Genomic DNA, 26195 nt, shown 5'->3' on the forward strand with positions numbered 1-26195 from the left:
TTTTAAAGCATTTGCTGCATGGATAAAAAAAATAGGCTAATAAATAATTCACATATACAAAATTGTGTTGCAGCAAATCCTTTGAATTTGAAGGTATTCAGAACAGAACAACATAAAAATCAGAAAATATAAGCAGCTATAGACTACAATTATAGGACAAAGTTTTACATATGTGCCATTATAATTTGTGTTTGAATCATTTAATTGTATATACGGAATTATAAAATAAAACGCAAATTATAATCGGCCCTTTTTTAGGCTTTTCCTTATTTTTATATTTTAGACATCCATATGGTGATGAAAAAAATGACTCGTTGTCTCCTCATTGGATGTGCCTTTAGAGAGAAATGCACGGATTACATAATGAAAGAGTTTCTATTATTGCGTTTTAAAGTAGTAATTTAAAGCATTCTATATCATTTCTATCATGTCTGTGAGGCAATTCGCGGAGTTTAGGTTCATCATTGTGAAGCATCCTGTTCACGGCAGCGTTTGTTTTCTTTATTTTATAAAAGCACAACGTTTTGTTGATATTGTGAGTGCACACAAATAAAACTAGCCCCTTTACAGTTTAGTATGATGCTAATAAATAATTCACATATCATACAAAATTGCGTTGCAGCAAATCCTTTGAATTTGAAGGTATTCTGAAGATATAAAAATCAGAAAATATAAGCAGCTATAGACTACAATTATAGGACAAAGTTTTACATATGTGCCATTATAATTTGTGTTTGAATCATTTAATTGTATATACGGAATTATAAAATAAAACGCAAATTATAATCGGCCCTTTTTTAGGCTTTTCCTTATTTTTATATTTTAGACATCCATATGGTGATGAAAAAAATGACTCGTTGTCTCCTCATTGGATGTGCCTTTAGAGAGAAATGCACGGATTACATAATGAAAGAGTTTCTATTATTGCGTTTTAAAGTAGTAATTTAAAGCATTCTATATCATTTCTATCATGTCTGTGAGGCAATTCGCGGAGTTTAGGTTCATCATTGTGAAGCATCCTGTTCACGGCAGCGTTTGTTTTCTTTATTTTATAAAAGCACAACGTTTTGTTGATATTGTGAGTGCACACAAATAAAACTAGCCCCTTTACAGTTTAGTATGATGTATTACTCTTACCTTTATGAGCAAAAATGACTGCGTATTTTAAGTTGTTTCCACTGTAAGACAAAAATGCAAGCGATCGCGCTGGCGCCTCCGTGTGCTGCAGAGCTTCAGCTTCCACTCTCCGCACAAACGAGTGGATATGCGTCTAACAGCGCACATTTATCTAGGTTAAACATTTAAACTAACATTGTGATATGCTAGAACTGTTTTATATATAGATTTTATTTTATGCACGTCCTGATGATTTGAGAAGGCTAAATTGATCAAACATATAGGCTATGATCAATTCACTGTCTACAGCTGGCCATTACTTAAAAACAAAAAACAAACTTACATTTAACAAACAAAAACTGCTCCAAACGTTTTTCTAAATTTACTTTATAAAAAAACGAAACGAAATATAATCACTTTTTCATTACATACAAAACTGAACTATTTTAATAGCTGAAACAGTAGTATAAGCCCCTTTACAGGGGAAGTCGTGGCCTAATGGTTAGAGAGTCGGACTCGTAACCCAAAGTTGAGGGTTCGAGTCTCGTACCGGCAGGGATTGTGGGTGGGGGGAGTGAATGTACAGCGCTCTCTTCCACCTGTGTGTGTGTGTACGCACTTTGGATGGGATAAATGCAGAGCACTAATCAAAAAAAGAGCACTAAGCTTTTTTTTGGGAAAAGGGGGCTAGGGCCCCTATATTTGAGGCCCGTGCAGGGCTCTAATCCACTTCATCCAGCGCTGTTTTGTTCTCATCTGTGAGCATGCTCTTGCTATACTGTGTGTGTGTTTTACCATTTTCGAACATTCGTTATGCTCTCACTGGTCATTGGGATCATTAGGTGTGCAAATGTAGGCTATAATGGCCTTTTCTTAATTTTTTCAGTTTTATTTAAATTTGTAGTTAAAATAACTAAAAATAAATGTATTTTAAAGTTTAGAATTAGACAGCCTTTGCACACAGGCTTACGCTGGTAACTCATCAGTGGACTTTCCTCGTCAGTATAGGCTATATTTTTTCACACTTTTCTCATTTTATATTTCTGACGTTCCAAAAGCGCCTCCTACTGGCAGAGAATGAACGTTCATTTTCAATAATCCAGTCTGTAGTTTTTGTTCAGATCAATGCAAAAATTCACCCACATAACCCCGTTTTAAATTAATATAATAATTTATACTTCTGACTCACCCCTAGTTTAAACGCTCAGTTGTGAGGTTTATCATTTTATAATTTCTTTAGTTTTTGTGAAATCCTGAATCTCAACTGTAAATCGGTTGATATTTCGTGGTCTACAACATGAAAGAAAGCCATTATAACATGTACATGAAAAATGTAGAAACATTGGACACAACTATGGGGCACCATTGTGCAGCAGCAACCATCACAACAAAAAAGGAACCCTATACTGTGTGTGTGTTTTACCATTTTCGAACATTCGTTATGCTCTCACTGATCATTGGGATCATTAGGTGTGCAAATGTAGGCTATAATGGCCTTTTCTTAATTTTTTCAGTTTTATTTAAATTTGTAGTTAAAATAACTAAAAATAAATGTATTTTAAAGTTTAGAATTAGACAGCCTTTGCACACAGGCTTACGCTGGTAACTCATCAGTGGACTTTCCTCGTCAGTATAGGCTATATTTTTTCACACTTTTCTCATTTTATATTTCTGACGTTCCAAAAGCGCCTCCTACTGGCAGAGAATGAACGTTCATTTTCAATAATCCAGTCTGTAGTTTTTGTTCAGATCAATGCAAAAATTCACCCACATAACCCCGTTTTAAATTAATATAATAATTTATACTTCTGACTCACCCCTAGTTTAAACGCTCAGTTGTGAGGTTTATCATTTTATAATTTCTTTAGTTTTTGTGAAATCCTGTATCTCAACTGTAAATCGGTTGATATTTCGTGGTCTACAACATGAAAGAAAACCATTATAACATGTACATGAAAAATGTAGAAACATTGGACACAACTATGGGGCACCATTGTGCAGCAGCAACCATCACAACAAAAAAGGAACCTCAAGGTTGATCTAGGAAAATGTGTGCAAATGTATAGGGCCCCATTCATATATTTTGCCTGGGGCCCCCAATTCACTAAATCCGCCCCTGTGTGTGTGTGTGTTGAAGCTGAGTTGCTACTACTCTGTTACTACTTTTGTGCTCTGATGCTCAGAGTTGAAATGGTACGAGTTGGTAATTACTACAGCAAGTCATTGTCATAAAGTGGCCTGTGAAACTCACTTTAAGCAGTTCCCCCTTTAGATCTGCCTAGAAAGTGTCTGTCTGCTTCATGTTGCTGTAAATGTATATGGCTTATATACAAACGTACGACTGTATGTTAAGACAGCAGACTTTTGTACTGCATTTCTTGTGCATGCTCCATTAATGGCAGAGTTGGAGAATGATCAATGTTGCCAGCTCATGCATTGTGTAGATGACTATAGAAGTCTAAAATATTGAGAATGTCCTGAATGTGACCACATTTTGAGAAAACCAATTGACTTTGTTTATTCGTGGGTTTTCTTTGAACGACTGCCTGAATGAGCATTGCAGTAAATCAAGTTATTTATGTAAAGCTGCTGCCTATATGGAAGAAAATTTTAACTTAAAATAAAGGGTTTCAAAGTATTGTTCTCTTCACATGATGTTCGTATGGAATGTTTTTCTTGCTCTTTTGACCTGAAAGTGAATTGGCAATGAAACTGTATGGTATAAAGCTGGTTGTGCACTGAACAGTGTTAGAGAGTTAACTCTCACTTCTTATTTTTAATGTTTCCTCGTACGTGGTATATTAGAGAATTAACTCTCACAAAAACATTTTAACTCTTCATTGATTAAAGTTGTATATTACAAAAACAATTGGGCCTCAGGTACAATAATGTGTACAATAATAATAATAATAATAATAATAATAATGTATTAATACTTTGTTAATAGCATTATTATTATTATTTGTGTTGATACTTTTTTAATTCCTACAGTTCAATTTTTTAAACACATTCCAACATGTAAATAGATATAGGGAAACATACTGGAAAGTGTAGTATAATTGAAATGGGTAGGGAAGTTGTAAAAAGTGTTATTATAAAATAGTTGGTTACTATAGCTGCCTGCTATTAAAAAATCATTTAAAATTGGTTAAAAATTAAGTTCACTTAAAGGAAAATAAAATACGCAAGTTCAGTATTAGTTCTGAGGCAAGGAGTAATAAGCTTGCAAGCTTGAGTTTGGAATAATATTCTACACCGTCATCTGTAAGTTTATACATTTAGAAGGTTATAAATCTCTAAGATGCCAAATAGAATCAACTTTGCCTTTTATCTACCATATCCCCTTCTTCCACATATGCTTTGTGATATTTACATTACATACATCTAAAAGAAGCACATCTCAGTGATTTGTTAAAGTGACTGACACAAAGTATCTCTCATTTAGAGCATGTGCTCAGTCTCCTGTTTCTGTCTGCAGTTTTGCTGTTATTCTGAGCTATTCTTTACTATTGTGAACTGAGATGAGTAATCTGCCACTATAGATCAACTCAATATGACAGTCATGTAAAGCTTCTGCCTATATGGAAGAAAATTTTAACTTAAAATAAAGGGTTTCAAAGTATAGTTCTCTTCACATGATGTTCGTATGGAATGTTTTTCTTGCTCTTTTGACCTGAAAGTGAATTGGCAATGAAACTGTATGGTATAAAGCTGGTTGTGCACTGAACAGTGTTAGAGAGTTAACTCTCAATTCTTATTTTTAATGTTTCCTCGTACGTGGTATATTAGAGTATTAACTCTCACAAAAACATTTTATGTGTACAATAATAATGTGTACAATAATAATAATAATAATAATGTATTAATACTTTGTTAATAGCATTATTATTATTATTTGTGTTGATACTTTTTTAATTCCTACAGTTCAATTTTTTAAACACATTCCAACATGTAAATAGATATAGGGAAACATACTGGAAAGTGTAGTATAATTAAAATTGGTAGGGAAGTTGTAAAAAGTGTTATTATAAAATAGTTGGTTACTATAGCTGCCTGCTATTTTAAAAAATCATTTAAAATTTGTTAAAAATTAAGGGAAAATAAAATACGCAAGTTCAGTATTAGTTCTGAGGCAAGGAGTAATAAGCTTGCAAGCTTGAGTTTGGAATAATGTTCTACACCGTCATCTGTAAGTTTATACATTTAGAAGATTATAAATCTCTAAGATGCCAAATAGAATCAACTTTGCCTTTTATCTACCATATCCCCTTCTTCCACATATGCTTTGTGATATTTACATTACATACATCTAAAAGAAGCACATCTCAGTGATTTGTTAAAGTGACTGACACAAAGTATCTCTCATTTAGAGCATGTGCTCAGTCTCCTGTTTCTGTCTGCAGTTTTGCTGTTATTCTGAGCTATTCTTTACTATTGTGAACTGAGATGAGTAATCTGCCACTATAGATCAACTCAATATGACAGTACTGCATTAAGTTCGGGCTGACTGCTCCTTTAAGACATTGGCATGGGGGTAGGGCAGAGGTGGTATGTCTTAGTCAGCATGAGGGTATGGTGCTATATTGGGTGGGATCACATACTCGAGGAGGTGCTAATTTTAGTCCCCTGTGGGGAGATGGTCATAGCAGACATGCATGTTTAAAGATTTACAGTTGGTACAATTAGAGTTGCAATTGGATTGGCAAGTAGAACTGCCAAATTTCCTCAGACGGTAGATGTTTTCAAACATAAGTGTCAAGCATTAGACAGTCTGTATAACTTCCTTGTGAGAGGAGAGGATGGTGAGAAGTACACACATTGTGTATGGTCATATGTTATATGTGTACTTACTCTGCCAACATAATGGAGTTTATGGCTATTTAATTCTATTACACCGTAACAGCAGCTCTGCTCTCTCCAGCACACATACTTTTATCTTGGATCTCAGTAAACAGAATATAGCCTAGCATATCAATTTGACCAGTTTCCTTTAGTCCTACATTTTAATTTAGCAGATTTCTGTAAACTAATTCAAATTATATTGCTCCAAATTGCTGTATTCAAATGATACAGAATAGTCCTATCAAAGCTATAGCCTATTCAGCAGCATTCAGAAAATCTTGAAGTTGAATCAAAGGCATTTAACAGGTTGAGGTGCCAGGCGTAAGTGCGTTGTTGAAAGGTTTCCCCCAAGAGGAATCTTTGCATGTCTGCTTGAATGTCTCTGGATGTAACATGCTAGTCTTATCATTCTGGAAGGCTAACTGCAGAAAGCAGTGCGGAAAATAATGAAACTAGATGAGAGGAGAGGATGGTGAGAAGTACACACATTGTGCATGGTCATATGTTATATGTGTACTTACTCTGCCAACATAATGGAGTTTATGGCTATTTAATTCTATTACACCATAACAGCAGCTCTGCTCTCTCCAGCACACATACTTTTATCTTGGATCTCAGTGAACAGAATATAGCCTAGCATATCAATTTGACCAGTTTCCTTTAGTCCTACATTTTAATTTAGCAGATTTCTGTAAACTAATTCAAATTATATTGCTCCAAATTGCTGTATTCAAATGATACAGAATAGTCCAATCAAAGCTATAGCCTATTCAGCAGCATTCAGAAAATCTTGAAGTTGAATCAAAGGCATTTAACAGGTTGAGGTGCCAGGCGTAAGTGCGTTGTTGAAAGGTTTCCCCCAAGAGGAATCTTTGCATGTCTGCTTGAATGTCTCTGGATGTAACATGCTAGTCTGATCATTCTGGAAGGCTAACTGCAGAAAGCAGTGCGGAAAATAATGAAACTAGAATACACTTTTAGAAATCAAGGGTATTTATTGGTATATGGTTCCACAAAAAACCTTTAACATTGATGGAAACTGGGTCTCTATAGTGGGAAAAGTTTCTTGAGATTAATAAAATGTTCTACACAATAAGAAAATTGTTATTTTAAGAACTGTTCACAGAAAAAATGGTTCCATAGCATTGACTCGACAAGGAGAATGCCTTGGACAGAGCAGAGCAGGCTGAGACCGATAAGAAGGGAGCAGAGGACAGAAGCAAGCAGGTTGGAAATAAATCGGGCGCTCTTGCATCTGGGTGGCTCTTTTGCGCCTTTATAAATCAGACTTTACATAGGCTGCTTTTGTTTTTACAGCTAATTATGCTGTAGCCTATGGCATAATCCCATTTTAACAAGCTTTTCTGTTCCTATTCTATCTTATATTTGATTTTTAATTCTACTTGATATATTTTTTTCATATCAGATGTCTCACTGCTACAGTAGACTATCTGTTTTATAGGCCTGCATGGTTACTTATGTTAATTGCACATATAATGCATAGTTATAAACGCAGCTGGCAGCTGTTCTTGTCTCTCTCCATGAGTATTAACATACGGTTCCTCCTGTAGCTCGAGGATGACCTGGTCGCCCTGCAGAAGAAGCTGAAGGCAACTGAGGATGAGTTGGACAAATACTCTGAAGCCCTGAAGGATGCTCAGGAGAAACTGGAGCTGGCTGAGAAGAAAGCTACCGATGTAAGCATTCAGGGAAACTTAGGGTCTCCCGTCTGATGTCACGCAACCTGCGGCCATCCCTGCTAGACAGACAGTCTGTTCAACTTACTATATACACCTGATTTCATTTTTACCATCACGTAGTAGGCCTACTTGCTGACATTGTTTTTACCGACTAAACTTTATCGGGAACTGCAAAAAAAAGTATTTTAAAATGACACCGGCCATTCTTAAATGTATTTGCACCACCTGCTAAACGAACAGCCTATACCAAGACACAGATGGGAAAACAGTCTGCCATATGTACAGTTGCAGGAGAGTGTATGCAAACGGCGGGTTAAATTTAGCAGTGCGCTTTATAAGGAAAGCATCTGGGGGTTCGTTTGCCCACCAAAAGTGTCTTAATAGGGGTCCGTGTAGAATTTCACCTCACCCTTGCTGGATACCTAAGACCAGCGATCACCCATCAAGCTAGTTTGATAAACGATACAAACAATTATATGATCTAATAAAACATATATTAGTGAATAGTTAGGACTATAAACAAATAACAAACCACTATAGGCTATAGCCTGATACAATGTGATACAATATTAACAGCCTATTATGTCGATTTTTGACACGATTTTATTTTAATAATTAGCCTATAGACTGAGAATTATTCCCTGACTTTCAGGGAGGAAATTTAGAGATTTCTGTCAGTAATTTTGTGGCCGCAGTTCCAATAGAATCGCCTTGGCACCCCTATAGCTTTTTGGCGCCCCTAGCGAATTTAGCTAACCTTCAACTATCAAAGACTTCTAAACAAATCACTATAGATTTTACTGAATAAACATTTATTTAGCGCACCTTTGTAACCAACTTTCTAATATTTCGAAACGAATTTGAAGCTTTTAGCTATGCTAAAATACGTGTAGGACCCCTCTTTTTTGCAGTTTCTGGGAAATTCAAGCTTCCATTGAGAGGGGGTGTCATTCGATATAAAGCCCAAAATACTCGGTACACTCTGAAACAATTATCCAACTCGATGGATTTCCAGTGGATTGTGCTCGACCTGTATTGCAGCAACATTTCACAAGAAGGCGCTGTACGCCTAGACAATGACACAGTTAACAGGTTGCACAGAATTCAGTGCCCAAACGAGTGCAAAATCTGTAAAAGCAACAAAGTGAAACGAATAGGCGGAGAGATGAAAATGCATTTAACGACAGTGCAGTTTTGATAATCTAATTCATTCAGTTGAATAATTTTTTTAAATACTGTTCAATATTTAAGGCAGTAGGCCTATTCATCCTAGTGATAACACAGGAAACTCATTGACATGTCTTTAGGCAATTAATTTAGGCAATAAGCAGGTCATTTGGTTTAAAAATGATAATACAGCCTAGCCCTAGATCCATTGACTTCCGGTGTTTGGTAAAGCGTTACCAGTCACTGGCTGGGGATCAGGGTGGGCTATTTTCTTTACTGGAGCACCGTTAACACCCCGTGATACCCCATCCAAACAAACCACAGGATTCGTGATGGCTGCTGGTACGGCGTTTCTCGACGCTGTGAAAAAGAAAATCAGGTCTCTGCAAGAACAAGCAGACGACGCTGAGAGCAGAATACAGAGACTACAGGAGGAGCTGGAGTCCGAGCGCGCAGCCAGGCAATCTGTGAGCTTACGATAATGATTTAAGTGCATTAGCAGGCCAACTGCAGCGCGTTTTCGCATCAGATTACATCAAAAGGCGGAAAATGGCAAGAAAATCATTCTAAAATTATGTTTAAACAACGTTTTCGTCGTTAGAAAGTTCGCAATAATTGATTCTGTACTGGCGTTTAATGATGCTTTTTGACAGGTGTCGTCCTCCCATCTTTGAACAACGCGTTACTTTAATGATTTAAAGTTTCCCAGAAACTTAGTAGACGCTAGCATTTGAATGTTGTGAGGTATGGTGTATCACTTTTAAAAGCATAGTATGTAAAACGACAGTGTAATCAGTTCTAGACTTTTTTCCTCACGAAAGCGCTGTTTAAATCAGTTATTAATGTAGGCTAGACTAGATTCGTGCGCGGTGAGCTCATTACTCGCTGTCTGTGCGCAGGCTGAGGGCGACGTCGCTTCCCTGAACAGACGCATCCAGCTGGTTGAGGAGGAGCTGGATCGCGCTCAGGAGCGTCTGGCCACTGCTCTGCAGAAGCTGGAGGAGGCTGAGAAGGCTGCTGATGAGAGTGAGAGGTGTGTATGAAAACTTATTGGCCACTTATTATGACTAGGGCACAAAACAAGCCCTGAGACTCTTAGAAAGAACTTTCTTCTTTTGCAAAAAATGGCAAGAGGTCAAGGACGTCAAATGTGACCCTTGACCACAAAACCAGTCATAAGGGTCCATTTTTTTAAAATAAGCTTTCCATTGATGTATGGACAATATTATTATTGTACAATATTATTATTGTAGGACAATATTTGGCTGAGATATACAACTATTTGAAAATCTGGAATCTGAGGGTGCAAAAAAATCGAAATATTGAGAAAATCGCCTTTAATTAAAGCTGTCCAAATGAAGTCCTTAGCAATGCATATTACTAATCAAAAATTAAGTTTTGATATATTTAAGGTAGGAAATGTACAAAATATCTTCATGGAACATGATCTTTATTTAATATCCTAATGATTTTTGGCATAAAAGAAAAATCTATCATTTTGACCCATACCTTGTATTGTTTGCTATTGCTACAAATATACCCGTGCTACTTATGACTGGTTTTGTGGTCCAGGGTCACAAATATGTTTTCATATTCCCAATTTTATTTTCCATTTTTAATTGAGACATTTTTAAATAAAAGTTAAAACCATGATATGGAATTTTTAGCATTATATAAATATACAAATTAAATCATTTTAATTTTTGGGGTTACAAAAATGTGTAAAATATTATAGTTTTTATTGCAGTGAATTGAATATCAATTCATTAGATTTTGTCACATCGGTCAGATAGCAATGTATGATTTTAATTAACCTCTGACGTAGGATAAACCAAAATTGCATTTTAACGGGAGGATATAGACACTACTTTGATGCTTAATCTAATTCAAATTGATAGTTTATTTTAAACATTTGCAATAGGCCTCATGATTTTTAGAGAGTTATAACAACACCCAAACCCTTTCCCTCTCTCCGTCTCTCTCAGAGGCATGAAGGTCATTGAGAACAGGGCCTTGAAGGATGAGGAGAAGATGGAGCTGCAGGAGATCCAGTTGAAGGAGGCCAAGCACATTGCTGAGGAGGCCGACCGCAAGTATGAGGAGGTCAGTTTTTTCTCTCTTTCGTACTCTTATCATTTATTATAAATAAATGCAATAAAATGATGAATAAATCATTTCCAATAAACAATGTCTTCATCTTGGACAACATAACACATGTGCACTTCTTTGTGATGCTACACAGGTGGCCCGTAAGCTGGTGATTGTTGAGGGTGAGCTGGAGCGTACTGAGGAGCGTGCTGAGCTTAATGAGAGGTAAAAACAAACAAATTGAACATTTTTTAAAAACATATTTGCGTATCTTAAGTCTCGGTGTGTCATTTTTTGTCTCCAATTTTCTGTCACTCCCACCTATAGCAAGTGCTCTGAGCTGGAGGAGGAGTTGAAAACTGTGACCAACAACATGAAGTCCCTGGAAGCCCAGGCTGAGAAGGTAAGCGTATAAATGTTATGTGTATGTGTGAATTAGTGAATGTTCATCTGTGTATATTTGTTTTGTGTGTTTGCATGTTAATCCTCTCATCTCTCTTTCCTGTCTACAGTACTCCGCTAAAGAGGACAAATATGAGGATGAGATCAAGGTCTTGACTGACAAGCTGAAGGAGGTGAGTTCATTCAGCCACCATCTTGTGTGTGTGTGTGTGTGTGAGTGTGAGTATGTGCTTACATATAAGAGGGCCTGACATCTCTCTGTGTTCCAGGCTGAGACTCGTGCTGAGTTTGCTGAGAGATCAGTCGCCAAGCTTGAGAAGACCATTGATGATCTGGAGGGTATGTCAACTTGTACCTCACTGTTGCTATTAGACATGGGTTAAATACTTAGTTACATATTTACATCCTTGCAATATCAGGTTTAGGTTTGTTTTGCGTTAATCTGTTACAATTAACAGTTCACATAGTGATTTAAAGGATATGCCTTTAAATTAGCAGCAGTACATATCACCACTGCTAGAATATACTATTTAGATATTTGAGAGATTTTATTTTTTCTTATGATTAAGGAAGGTAATTTCACTTCATTTCATTTCTGTTTTCCTAGTCTTTGCTTTTATCTGTCTCTCTCTGGCCACTTGTCATTGTTCGATCCACCTTTGCACTGCTTCCTTTCCCTTATTTATTTGTTTCTCCATTCTTTTCCATTCCTCCCATTCCTCCCCACTCAACACCTCTCTACCATTCTGGCCTTTAATTGGCTACTTTAGATGAATTGTATGCTCAGAAACTCAAGTACAAAGCCATCAGCGAGGAGCTGGACCACGCTCTCAACGACATGACCTCCATGTAACTATCACCACATGTTACTCGTGTTTGTGTATTAGAGTGTGCACATGTGTTTGGTTTAATAGCATTTCCAGTTTCTCTGTCTGCTAGTATAATCTAATTTTCAGGTTTGATGACAGATTTTAGACTGAACCCAGTATTAAATTTAAAGCCTCCTTGACAAACCTTTCTATTGATTTACTAGGTATGAAGTTATGTATAAAAAATTAGATTACAGACACACTGTCTTTCATCTGGAATGCATGATGACTCTCTTTTTTTTTATCTCTGGCATGCCCTTTGTTGTTTGATATCACCATCTCTCATTTGTTTTAACTCGTTTTTTTTTCTTTTCTCATTTATTTCAACTAATTTTTAAATGTAAACATTGTTTACATTTTTTTGCAACTTGCTAAATTATTTATATGTGAATAAACAAATAAATCAATCTCAAAATGCCTGATGAAATCATTTTCTCACATGCATGAACATACTTGTTGTGTGATTGACCAAATATATGTATATTTATCTGACACTGACAGTCTTTTTATATATCTCGCATGTCCTTTATTGTTTAACATAACCATCTCTCATTTGTTTCAACTCATTTTTGTTTCTCCCATTGTACAGTTAAATTTTTTGCATCTCATCTCTGGCTCTGGGCACCATCTGAGCGGCAACTCCTTCATTTCCTCCGTGTTGTCTCTGTTGCCGCTTTTCTCCATCGCACTATTCTCAGTGGGGATGGAGCTCTCAGTTCTATAGTCCCATCACTTGTACAGAAATTTTTTGCTTTCTGTAAAATAAAACTTCCTCCCATCTCTGTAAGCTCCCCACTCCTTTCTCTCTTTAGTATGTCTTAACTCTTTTGATTTCATATGTCCTTAATTTATTGTCGAGAAGCTTGAATAAAGTCCAAAAAAAGCTCCTTTTCATCACCTTATGTTGCTTCTCTCTTTGGCAGCTCGTGTACAGCTGTAATTCTCCTATTCATTCCATCACATTTTACAGCACAGCTTCTGTGGCATTGTAAATATTGGATTAAAAGAAAGATCTTAGCATTTACTTTAGCAAACCATTTTGGGTAAATGCTTTTGGAACTAACATCTCTCCTTTAATTTTCACTCCTCTCCTCTCCTCTCCTCTCCTCTCCTCTCCTCTCCTCTGTTTTCCTAGTCTTTGCTTTTATCTGTCTCTCTCTGGCCACTTGTCATTGTTCGATCCACCTTTGCACTGCTTCCTTTCCCTTATTTATTTGTTTCTCCATTCTTTTCCATTCCTCCCATTCCTCCCCACTCAACACCTCTCTACCATTCTGGCCTTTAATTGGCTACTTTAGATGAATTGTATGCTCAGAAACTCAAGTACAAAGCCATCAGCGAGGAGCTGGACCACGCTCTCAACGACATGACCTCCATGTAACTATCACCACATGTTACTCGTGTTTGTGTATTAGAGTGTGCACATGTGTTTGGTTTAATAGCATTTCCAGTTTCTCTGTCTGCTAGTATAATCTAATTTTCAGGTTTGATGACAGATTTTAGACTGAACCCAGTATTAAATTTAAAGCCTCCTTGACAAACCTTTCTATTGATTTACTAGGTATGAAGTTATGTATAAAAAATTAGATTACAGACACACTGTCTTTCATCTGGAATGCATGATGACTCTCTTTTTTTTTTATCTCTGGCATGCCCTTTGTTGTTTGATATCACCATCTCTCATTTGTTTTAACTCGTTTTTTTTTCTTTTCTCATTTATTTCAACTAATTTTTAAATGTAAACATTGTTTACATTTTTTTGCAACTTGCTAAATTATTTATATGTGAATAAACAAATAAATCAATCTCAAAATGCCTGATGAAATCATTTTCTCACATGCATGAACATACTTGTTGTGTGATTGACCAAATATATGTATATTTATCTGACACTGACAGTCTTTTTATATATCTCGCATGTCCTTTATTGTTTAACATAACCATCTCTCATTTGTTTCAACTCATTTTTGTTTCTCCCATTGTACAGTTAAATTTTTTGCATCTCATCTCTGGCTCTGGGCACCATCTGAGCGGCAACTCCTTCATTTCCTCCGTGTTGTCTCTGTTGCCGCTTTTCTCCATCGCACTATTCTCAGTGGGGATGGAGCTCTCAGTTCTATAGTCCCATCACTTGTACAGAAATTTTTTGCTTTCTGTAAAATAAAACTTCCTCCCATCTCTGTAAGCTCCCCACTCCTTTCTCTCTTTAGTATGTCTTAACTCTTTTGATTTCATATGTCCTTAATTTATTGTCGAGAAGCTTGAATAAAGTCCAAAAAAAGCTCCTTTTCATCACCTTATGTTGCTTCTCTCTTTGGCAGCTCGTGTACAGCTGTAATTCTCCTATTCATTCCATCACATTTTACAGCACAGCTTCTGTGGCATTGTAAATATTGGATTAAAAGAAAGATCTTAGCATTTACTTTAGCAAACCATTTTGGGTAAATGCTTTTGGAACTAACATCTCTCCTTTAATTTTCCCTCTTCTCCTCTCCTCTCCTCTCCTCTCTTCCCTTCCCTTCCCTTCCCTTCCCTTTTCTTATCTTCTCACCAGACTCCCTCTATCAACAGCTCCGGAAAAACCGGGTCCTTTCACATGAGCTCAGTTTAGCACTCAGTGAATTCTAACCTCACAACAGACTGAGAGAAAACCAGGGCATACGCTGAATATGAATATGAACACAGTCTATTGTTTGTGTTGCACACAGAGTAACCAATAATCTGTGATGCCAGATAATCCATAATTTCATTATTCTATTATTGTTGGTACTGTGGGTCTTAAGCTTTTTTTATGTCAAGGCTAAAGATATATTATAAAACGTGAGGATTTACTGTGTATGGGTTGAATCTACAAGAGTGACAAAACCTAAAGCTTATATTTTAAATGTGAAAACCCATGGCAACCCGTTTCCTTTAACTGGTAAACAGCCTCAACCTTTTCAATACATTTTACGTAAAGGGAAAAGTTTACATAGAAAGAGGAAAGTGCCCTCTGCATTATATAACACACCTTGGATCATTACCAAAGGTGAGTCGTGTTGTAAGAGTAGACTGTATTTACTAGTGTCAGTAGTTCTTCTAAAATCTGAAAAAACGTGCCATTTCTGATATACATGCAATGTACAACCCTCAGGTACACAAATATAAATGTTTACTTTTTTGCAACTTGCTAAATAATTAATATAACGGGAAAAAATCATTTAATTTCTAAATGCCAAGTGCAATGCCAACATGTTCTCACTTGCATGAACATACTTGTTGCGTCTTTATTTATTTGACACTGACATATAATTTTTTTTAGTTCAAAATACAATCACAGTAAACATGTTGTAGTTAGGGGTCTGTACAAGTGCTCGTTGTGAGACTTTTAAACAACTTCCGGTTCCGCCTCTGTGTGGTGGGTCAAATGTGAGAAGAGAATCCGTGTGAAAATGGAAGGGGATGCAGCTTCTCCAAACATATTGGGGGAAAGTAAAGCTGGATATATCCTGAGTAATGTTGCCGAGGTCGTGGAGAGGATTTTGACGTTTGTGCCGACTAAAAATCTCCTCCGGATAGCAAGGTAATGATTCTAGCTGAGTGTTGATGTTTTAGCCTGTTAGCTTTGAGCTAATCAGAAGACCCCATTCGGACCATCACAGTTCAAGCGGTATTATATACCCTCATTTTATGAATGAACAGCATTTAAATGTACACATTTATGTTGTTACGATCTTTCTGGTTTCGCTTTTTCTTTCTCAAGACTAGATCAACTAGAATACACCAGTTATTGCTGCCAATATTTTCAAAGTTTCGCACTTTTTTAAAGTGTGGTGATGTATTAATGAACGATAGTTGATGATATTCATCTGGATGTCAGTTGTCACTCATCAGATTCGTAAACCGAATGCAAATGAATTAGTCTTGATGGTTTAACGTTTAGGTGATGATTTATTTGGGGTTTCTCTTAACAGCTCTGTCAGCTGATCTGTTAATCTTAATAGCGTAAAATGCAAACAGCGGGGGCTCCAGAGCAAAACTGCAGTTGAAAAAAAAAGGTTTCTACAATGAAAAACTTAAATGATGTTTTTACTTGTTACATTTTAGAATCGATCGGCGCTTCAATTCGTTGAGTGCGTAGTGTTGTACCTTTTAACAAGTAACAATTACTGTCAAGCTATCTTTAATATACAGTAGACTGATGCTTGACGTTACACAAACTACAGTGTGTCTTAGAGTTTCTATTTAGTATTTTTTGTAAGAATATTTCTGCCTGTTTTGTTAATCTAGTAGTTGGCAGATTATTTTGGACAATAGCCATAAAAATACATGTATAATAACAATGGATAATTAATCATTTAATGAATAAATGATCAAAAGCAAGTAATCTTATGTTTTTATTAAACAATGCTGTTAAAATACATAGTGTAATAGTATATGTGCATATACATTGCAACATGCCATCCAAAATTCTCTTACTGGTTTTAGCAAAATATTTAAATATTTTTTTAGACAACAGATCATTGATTTATTACAACAAAACACTACAAATATCTTCATTTATGCATTTCCATATGAACAACCAGTTATATATATATATATATATATATATGTGTGTATATATATATATATATATTGGTGTTTCTTTTTCTGTAGTGTGTGCAGGCTATGGAGGAATTGTGCACGCAGAGTCTTGAGGACACAGCAAAGACTGACCTGGCTCTCTGCCTCTGGCTCATCCATATACGAGGAGCATGTTTTGCTTAGAACTATGGCAGAAGACTTGGAGGTCAGATGGTCTTTGCTGCTTTTTTTTGTAACAAAAGCAAAGTTAAAGTTATTGTAAACTCTAGAAATGACAAGCATAATTTTTTACAGATTTTTGAAATGTTTTTCTTTCCTCTGACACCCTGCAGAAGGTCTATCTACTGCCCCAGACAGCTCTCCTAATGGTGAATGGAGAAAACTTCAATTGGCCTTTTAGTTACAGACAGAAAAAGGGTAAGTTACGTGATTATTTGTATTAAAAACCTGTTAGTCATGATGAGGAGATTCACTTGTTCACTTCCATCCATTCTTGTTACAGCCAGGAAGTGTGAGAATGAAGTGGCGTCTGATCCTGTCGAGAAGCTGAGACGCTTGCTGCCTAGCACTTGTGATGTAGTAGGAATTGTTACATCAGGAATTGTTGGTAAGACTAATTGTCCCTCTTTCCCTGTGTTCTGCCATTACTGTGTTTGATGGTAAGGTCAGTGCAGCAGTGTAACTAATTTCTTATGCTGTGTGCTATAGTGACCCCCAGTGGTTCACCCAGCAGCCCCCCAGAAGAGCACGAAGAGGGTGAAGCTGGCTTCAGTCTGCTTTTCCCTGCCATGGATGGAGTTACCATCCGGCCTTTTCACTTCTGCAAAAAGAGCCTCAGTGAATCGGCAATGGAGGAAGCAGGTGAGTTGTTTAGATTGTAGCAACTGGTGCGATTTCTTTTTTTTTATTTTTATAAGTAGGACCATCTTTTCACTAAAACAGTGAAAGTTTGGGGTTGGTTTGAATGGAATGGTTTTGGGTTAAGGTTTTTTTTAGTTTTTGTTTTTTTTAAAGAAGCATTGAAGTCTCTATGCTCACCAAGGCTGTGTTTATATGATCAAAAAGACAGTAAAAATAATATTTTTAAATATCATCGCAATTTAAAATAACTGTTTTCTAAATGAATATATTTTAAAATGTAGTTTATTCAGGGCGTAAAATTTTCAGTCGCTACGACGGATTTCCGTCAATTGGAAAAAATGAGGGGAAAAGAAACATGTAGCACGTTGTTGTTGTTGTTCTGCCAAACTGTTCCCATTAAAACAGTAGGTAGTACAATTCGACAACGAAAAATGCTAGCTGTCAAATTATGGTTTATTAATGTCTACACCTACCCCAACCCTAAACCTACCCTTACAGTAATGCAGATACATTAAATATTGTTGTTCAGCATGAGAAAAAGGACGCAATATTGATTGAAGCCCTGGTAGGATAATCTGACAGGTAGGATAAAATGTCAGGACACCGGCACACCAAAAATCTTCCCCGCCACGGCTGCAGCTTCTCACTGACAACATAGTGATGCCGCTCGCATCATTCACAGTTGAGTAATTAACAGAGAACACAGAGCAGGACTTGAATTTCGGCGCGGGATTGCATCTATAATAATTCTACTCATTCCCACGATGACAGCTGATGGAATGTATCAATTGCACGTGCTTTTGAGTCTTGCTTATTTAAAGTGAAAGTGAACTCACTGGTGTGCTCTCTTATAGACCATTTTCATGCGCCCACAGATCGCGATAAAGGAGAGTGACAGCTTTTAAAGATTATTAATGGAGTTTGCAAATGTGTTGCAAAAGTTTTCCTTTCTCTTTGGAGTGTTACAAGCTGATTGTGCATAGATAAGATCCCTGAAGTTGCAAAGACTAAAGTCTCAAAACCAAAGAGATATTCTTTATCAAAGTTAAGACTCTGCCACGCCCCCCTAAAACGGCTCATTCTAACACGCCCCCACATATCTACCTCACTATGTAGAAATATTTGCATAATGCGGCCCAAATGTTCACGCAAAGAAAGAAGGCGTGGTTTCAGTAACCGCAGTTAGTGTTGAAGCAGCCATGTCAGGGAGACGCTGTGTGTTTCTAGGCGAAAGCAAAAGCACTTTATTTGGCCTTCCGAAAGTGGATTCATTTAGAAATCTTTAAGATTATTTAAAACAGAGCAACAATGCATTTTATGGACCACCGTTTCGTGAACCTAGGAGAGGAGGTAATTCTGACTTTGCTATGACAATCTGGCGCTTCTGAATCCGCTACTGTTTTGTTTATTAGTTTAAGTATTTGTTATTGACTGTTCAAATGCGGTGTTTTGCACATCGTGTGTGTGTGTGTGTGCGCGTGGCAAGCATGTCAACATATTGTTACACTAAATACACAAAATAATAATGTTTAAAAAAGCATCATATGACCCCTTTAAGTGACTTACGTTGACTAACTAAAACACTACTGCCTGATTTTACTCTATTTCATCAAGGGAAGTAGTTCCAAATAAAGTCACAGCTCAGCCGCTGAGCATCTCCAAGCAAACACAGTGGTGTTTCATTCATGAATGAAAGTGCATTTGTAAACGAATCTAGTGAGTCAATGATTCAATTAGCCATTCATATAGACTGAATGAATCAGCCGCTCAAACGAATCAATTGAATGAATGATTTAGTGATAAAATCAGTGACTTGCCGCCACCTACTGGCGGATTTAATTTCATTTTTAATGTATAATTTCAGTTATTTAAATCATTTTAATATTTCTATATTCAAAATGTTATATTTTAAACAATCTCAACATGAATTTAAATGCACTCATGCCACCTCTGAGCCTCATTAAACGTCTGAAAATGTACCTGGGCTACAAGCCACTTTTGTGTTCTTCTGTGCCACCTCTGTAGTACAAATTAATTTTTTATTAATACTAATTTCATATGATTGGTAACTTATTTGTCTTATTCTACTTCTTAATATATTGTTTTAATTAGACTTTTTATAAAGCTTATAAACATACGTTTTTGAATTTGACATAATGATGACATACTTTTAATAAAATTAGAAAAATGCCAATACAAAGGTAAAACGTAAATGCCCCTGTAAATCACTTTAAGGAGTCAAATATCTCCTCGTTTTAGGAAGGCTAATTTTTTTTATCAGAATTTGATTATTGCTCAGAAGTTGCTCCTAATTGTTTTTAAATTAGGAGGACAAGCACTCCTAAAAAGAAACCTAAGTGTAGAGCCCTGTGTAACAGTATATTAGATCTGTGCATGAGGTCTTAAAGAGACAGCAGCCTAAATAAACCTCCATTATACAGTGAAGACTAACCAGTGTTATTTTACAGTTGAATAGATTATAGTTAGACCTAACTGAAAAAAAGTAAAGTACTGTTAATTTAATTTATATCTTATCGTTTTTGTTTGTGCTATTGATTGTCATTAATTTATTTGTTCTTATTTACTATTTACTTGGGGAGGGGGCGTGGTCCATGGGAAATAGTCCTGCCACCACAGCTGGAAAAAAATCCTAGAGGAAACACTGCATACTTTTAATCAAATTAGAAAAATGCCATTACAAAGGTAAAAAGAAAATGCCCCTGTAAATCACGTTGAGTCAAGTATCACCTCGTATTAGGAAGGATAATTCTTTATCAGAATTTTTAATTATTGATCAGAAGGTGCTCCTAAAATTTTTAAATTAGGAGGACAAGCGCTCCTAATTACAAGAAGAAGAAAACTGCTCTTAAACTGGGTGTGTGACAGGTATGGCTGTAGAATGGGGTTTGGCTGAGGAAAAATTCAGTCAAAAGATTATTTTTTTTGCTTTAACCTCCGTTTATTCCTGTGATGGCAAAGCGGAATTTTCAGCAGCTATTACTCCAGACTTCAGTGTCACTTGATCCTTCAGAAATCTGATATTGTCTTCATTAAACATTTGTGCCGCTTCCAATTTTTGTGAAAAATGTGAGACTTTTGTTTCAGGATTCTTAAAATAGAAAGTTCAAAAGCACATTTTGAATTTGAAATAGAATCTTTTGTAATATTAAAAACGTCTTTTTGATCAATTTAAAGAGACAGTTCCCCAAAAACTTCTGTCATTTACTCAACCTCATGCCATTCCATCTTACTAACCCCAAATTTTGAATGGTAGTATATATAGACATTGGTTTGGTTGGATGGTAATTCATGTCAGAATACTCTGTATTTGATTTTCAGGGTTGATTAATAACCCTGATCTAAAGGTGGTGCTAATGTTTGACTATGAGACCTGGAAAGCTGGAGGGGGGTGCTTTCTTAACAAGCTGCTGGAACCTCTTTCTCAAAATAATGTACTTATTGTTGGAGGACAAGTTGAGAGGGCCTTTTCCAATAACACAACCTGGTAAGTGAAGAAAGTTCTTGATTTTAGATGAGTCAAGTTAGTTTCCGGTTTTCTTTTTTGTCATGTTATATGTAGAGGTTTTATGGTCAAGACTTTATACTTCCTCTTCTCTATATTTTTGTCCAAAATCTGTCAACCGATCGGGCCTTATATACAAATAGTTTGAAAAATTCAGGCACTTTTTAGCTAATTGTGATGGAATGGCTAATGATATAGCCGTTCATCAACATTGGTACGGCTTATGGGCCTTTGGCGGGAATTCCACTATCTTCACTTCTGATTTTACACATAAATATGTGCTCCAGATTGATTGCTGACCTAGATTGACTGTCCAAATTGTCATGTCCAGTAGCAAGTGCTACAAAACTGCAGGAAGAGTATTCACAATGAAAGAATAGCCGTTAGCTATTTAGTGCAACAACCGACTTGCTAGCAGTTCTTAGTGTCTGTATTGGAATAATAAAGGAGAGAAGTGGAAAAAGTGGAATTTCTTTGTAATATTTCAGTGTATTTACGCTGCCTGTCCCAATCAAAATCCTGTAAAAATCCAGTTTCAGGGTAATCCTCCATTTCTGTATTCATCAGTTCAGTTGAGTTCTTAAAGGTTAATCATTTATTCTGTGCACTAGCTAAATAACACATTGTGTTGTCCACAGATAAGTGAAGTCTCAAAGGGCTGTTTGCCTGCATTGTGGAGATATACAGTATATTTGCTGCAGTATTTAGAAGGTTGATTTAAACTGTTGTTGCCAAATCTTTTTTCCCAACTTTCTTAAGATCATATAGATAATACTTGGCTTTGCATTAAGGAAAGTTCGTTTTACTACTGTCATGTTTTTTTTATGACGGTGTATTGTTTTTTTCTTCATCTGCACCTGCTGCTGAGTCATGCAGTTATTGGCCCATTATGTCTGCATGTATATAATAAAATCAATAATGTCACTAACTGTTGGTTAGTGTGATGCAGTCCATACCCTTTTTTTTAGTAAGGTGTACATGCGCAGAAGTAAACTACCGGTATATGACATGGAAAATTTAACTATTTATTCCAACAGCAAAATAAAAAATCAACTAGGCCTATTGCCATTGACATTCTAAAAGAGGAAACAAATACTGAGAAATGAATTACGGCAGATGAAAGAGAGAAATATGTCAAATTTAGACACCCCATCTCTATAGTGTTTACAAAATTTAGTAATTTAATGCCAGGACAATATAACTCACAGTATAGTGTTACAATTACTAGATTGACGGTATTAATTATTGCAATCTGTGAAAAGGATCCAAGAATTCATAGATGCGTTCAGTCTTATTTCTTCAGTAGATGGCGCTCTCGTGCAACAGCAGTGTTTCATTAAAGCGATCAGTGGATTTATTTGGTAATTCCAGTCAAAATGATCCATAAATAATATCTAAATGCCAAGTAAATTAATAATTTACTTAAATCTTAAAATTCTAAAGCCCAAATAAATCGATTATTTACTGTGAAATGAGTGATGAACATGATATTTGATATTAGTCACAGGGTGATGAGCTCCAGTTTTCTTTGTTGTGTGTGTATTAGATGTCAACGCCGAGCGCATCACAACAGACAGGCTGTTCCTGCGGTTAGGTAGCCTGGAGCAGCTCTCAATCGGGGCAGTGGTCAGATAGCAAACTGACTCAGTCAGGACTAATGCAAACTGAAGCCATTTAGGGTTGCAGTACAATTCCCTCAGTCCCACACTAATTCCCATGGCCACAATGGCACAGCAGGTGAAAACCTCTTTCAGGTGAAGGGTTATTTTAAAGTCCCTTCAGCACAAAAAGAGTGAAAACATCTGTTTACTTCCTCACAATCTCTTTGGTCACATTCCATACACACTGCCACTCAAAAAGGCCCCGGTGGGATTGTGGTAAATCTGGCTTTCAGGAACACAACGTTTTGGAGGAACATGGCATCACGACGTGCACTAAAAGTGTGGATCTGTTGGGGTGCAGGTGTTTTTAAACCTGTACATTGTCGCCTCAGGGCTCTTGGAGTAAAGACATTCAGCTTCACTTTAAGACTCTTTCCCTGTTGAGAGCAGACTCTAAAACAAGACAGACAGACCTGAGCTTTGGGACCATTGTCATAAAGAGCAATGTTTTGTAGGTCACACACAGGGGGTCAGCCACTTTGCTCAGAGTTAGATATCCCAAGTGTGCAAAATTTTGTCAGGCATTTAGGAAAAACAAAAATTTGGGGTAGAATGTCCCAGACTATAGAATGAAATGTAGAATGAAAGCAGACTATACACCTACAATATAATATTCATTTAATATCTGCTCTGAAAATAACGGAGAAACTATTTCAGAAATCGCTAGTATTTTACAAATGCAGAGAAAACAGAAAGTATTGAATTAGAGTGATATTTTAGAGTGGAAAAACTGAAATGGTATTTTCTTGTAAAATGTACTCCACTGATCTTTATTTACAACAACAACAAAAAAAGATTTTTACAGTGTGTAATTTTCTGTATGGATAAATATGACAAATATTGAGATAGAATCTCATTATGTTATCAGTATGGAGGTTAGCATAAGGTAGTTTGGTTATTTTGTAGTGAGACTGATAAAAACAGTATTAATGCAATACAGTGGGGAAACGTGTTTATGTTTATAAGGTACATAACACAGAGATTTGAAATTCTAAACGTGCACATATTTATAACTCAAATGCAAGTGTTTAGCTAGTTGATGCTGATGTTGCTGTTGTGTAGTGTCTGTCACACACCAGCCAATGTATAAAAAACCTTTACAATGTAATAACTTTCATTTCTTAGTATTTCTAAATAAAATCGTAATGTTAAGGATGTGTTTGTTCTGTAGTATCACATCCATGATTTTTAAAAAGCTCAGTTCCATTATCATTCAAGGAACTGTCACAACATAAGCATGACACCCCACTTAGTCTGGATTTTCTTTAATGAGCATCACGCTAATTAGCCATTATTAATTCAACACAATTTTGTTGTGAATTAAATGTACTCAAATATTTATGCAAGGTTGTTAATTTAATGCAAGTCAGACGTACAACGACAAGCTAAAAGCACGACATGCTAATGTGACAGACTGTTGCTAATTGTGCAAAGAGCTGGTAAATGAGAACTGATACTATTTGGTTCCCTAGCCAAACCATATATTTACAACTGAAAAGTCAGTCATACATATTCATTATTACTATGTACTCAAATATTTACGCAAGGTTGTTAATTTAATGCAAGTCAGACGTACAACGACAAGCTAAAAGCACGACATGCTAATGTGACAGACTGTTGCTAATTGTGCAAAGAGCCGGTAAATGAGAACTGATACTATTTTGTTCCCTAGCCAAACCATATATTTACAACTGAAAAGTCAGTCATACATATTCATTATTACATATTATCTACATAATAATATAATTTCAATAAACTCTTACTTGGTTCTCATTAAAAATAAGACAAAGAAAGAAACAATTAAGACACTTGGTAGGCTATTTATACACTCTAAAAAATGCTGGGTTAAATACAACCCAGTGCTGGGTAAAACAGGGACAAACCCTGCAATTGGGCTGTTTTGACCCAGCGGTTGGGTTAAATGTTTAACCCAACCTTCTGGGTAGTAACCCAACCGATGGGTCAAAACAACCCAATTGCTGGGTTTGTCCCTATTTTACCCAGCATTGGGTTGTATTTAACCCAGCATTGTTTAGAGTGTAATAATACATTTAAAGTAATTTTAATAATATTTACATTTGTATAATTAAATATCATATGTAGCGTTAAAAATTATTCAGGGAAGCACTTTTAAGCGCAATGTCAGGTGGTCAGGCCCCTTAAATATCAAAAGAGTTAAGAGTTTAAAAAGAGCCATCAAAGCCATATGTATGGACACACGCTTACACCCTGAATTCAGCTCTCAAATGAATGCAAAGCCTCAATAATTCAGCAGAGCTACATTACTAGTGGGTGGAATAATGGACAGTTGAGAATTCACTGGGGAGACAATCTACATGTTCCGTCTGACTACCTCTGTCTCTGGGTCATTCAAGTGTTTGTGGTTTCTGACCAAACTTTTCTTTAGCTGGCCTCGTGCGTCTCCCCAACAAAGTGCAAATTAACCACTTCTGCCTAAAACCAGATCATCAGTATTCATACTGCAAACATGACTTTAATAAAACCACAGGCATTTATTGTTCCAACTCTCTGAAGACTTAATTTTCATGTTTTTCTCAAAAATAGTAGACAAGACTCCGCTGTTTGCAACTATAAACACAATTTTCAACTGTCCTACAAACGCCCTTTATAGCACAGGAAACTTGTAGCACTCAGTAGGTACGCTTTTATAAATTCTCATCATATCAGCTCTCATTTGTTTGATGGAATGTTGTTAAGTGAAGAAAACTGGACCTGAAACTACCCCTGAGATACTTTTGACACTGATGGAGGGAGACAGTAAGTTAGGGTAACAATGAAAGGGTTGAGTGCAGATATGTGACAAGCAGTTCCTGCTCTGACCATTAGACACAGAACTCAATTATTCAGATCTTTCATAACCCATGTGCTTGAACTGTGACTTTAATCCCATTAAAACTGCAAGACCATGATCAAAAATCTTTTATTTTTTATTAGATTTTTTTTATAGTAGGCTAGGCTATAGTCTAAGAAAATCACTCTGGATCTTTATTATTTGCTATTATCTACAGAAATGTAGTATGTGTTTTCAGATAATAACTAGAGATGAGCAGCTAAAACAACAGTTCATATATTATAAAGCCAGCCATGATCAAATGATTTGATGTGTGTTCCTTTAGATTTTCATATCTCTAAAAACTTGTTGGCTTTAAATTAGTGCCAAAAGGAGCATTTTTGGCATCTGAAAAGCTTCCATGTCTGCAGAGAACAAATAATTAAAAATGCTGACAACGTTCATTCCTTTGCAGTCAATGAATTCTGAATTTTTTATAGTATTGAACGTCTGGATTCATAGCAAAATCAATACACAAATAACCCAAACAAGAATATTGCTGGATGTTGAAGCATTGCACACTGTAGTCAATTGGTCACCACATCCAAACCT

The 26195-nt window shown here is 36.2% G+C and overlaps 2 protein-coding genes and 1 long non-coding RNA gene across 3 annotated transcripts; all 3 read left to right on the forward strand.

Annotated features, from left to right (window-relative positions):
• Positions 1–7107: 7107 nt before the first annotated feature.
• LOC107586022 (tropomyosin alpha-1 chain-like) lies at positions 7108–12975 on the forward strand (the record flags this gene model as incomplete). Its single annotated transcript, XM_016273235.1, has 10 exons — positions 7108–7185; positions 7530–7655; positions 9725–9858; positions 10811–10928; positions 11068–11138; positions 11241–11316; positions 11426–11488; positions 11585–11654; positions 12086–12164; positions 12774–12975. Coding segments are annotated over 10 exons (819 nt in total), but the record flags the coding sequence as incomplete, so codon positions are not given.
• A 489-nt stretch (positions 12976–13464) lies between these two features.
• On the forward strand, positions 13465–14373 carry LOC107586049 (uncharacterized). Its single transcript, XR_001609312.1, has 2 exons — positions 13465–13561; positions 14172–14373. It is a non-coding gene; the product is annotated as an uncharacterized lncRNA (long non-coding RNA).
• A 1179-nt stretch (positions 14374–15552) lies between these two features.
• On the forward strand, positions 15553–21186 carry LOC107586050 (F-box only protein 22-like). Its single transcript, XM_016273267.1, has 6 exons — positions 15553–15746; positions 16820–16952; positions 17080–17164; positions 17250–17354; positions 17456–17608; positions 20948–21186. The coding sequence occupies exons 1-6, from the start codon at positions 15616–15618 to the stop codon at positions 21115–21117; spliced, it is 777 nt and encodes a 258-aa protein (XP_016128753.1). The 5' UTR covers positions 15553–15615; the 3' UTR covers positions 21118–21186.
• Positions 21187–26195: the final 5009 nt, after the last annotated feature.

The sequence above is a fragment of the Sinocyclocheilus grahami genome, unplaced genomic scaffold, assembly GCF_001515645.1.
Source record: "Sinocyclocheilus grahami isolate Dianchi unplaced genomic scaffold, SAMN03320097.WGS_v1.1 scaffold76.1, whole genome shotgun sequence".
NCBI lineage: Eukaryota > Metazoa > Chordata > Actinopteri > Cypriniformes > Cyprinidae > Sinocyclocheilus > Sinocyclocheilus grahami.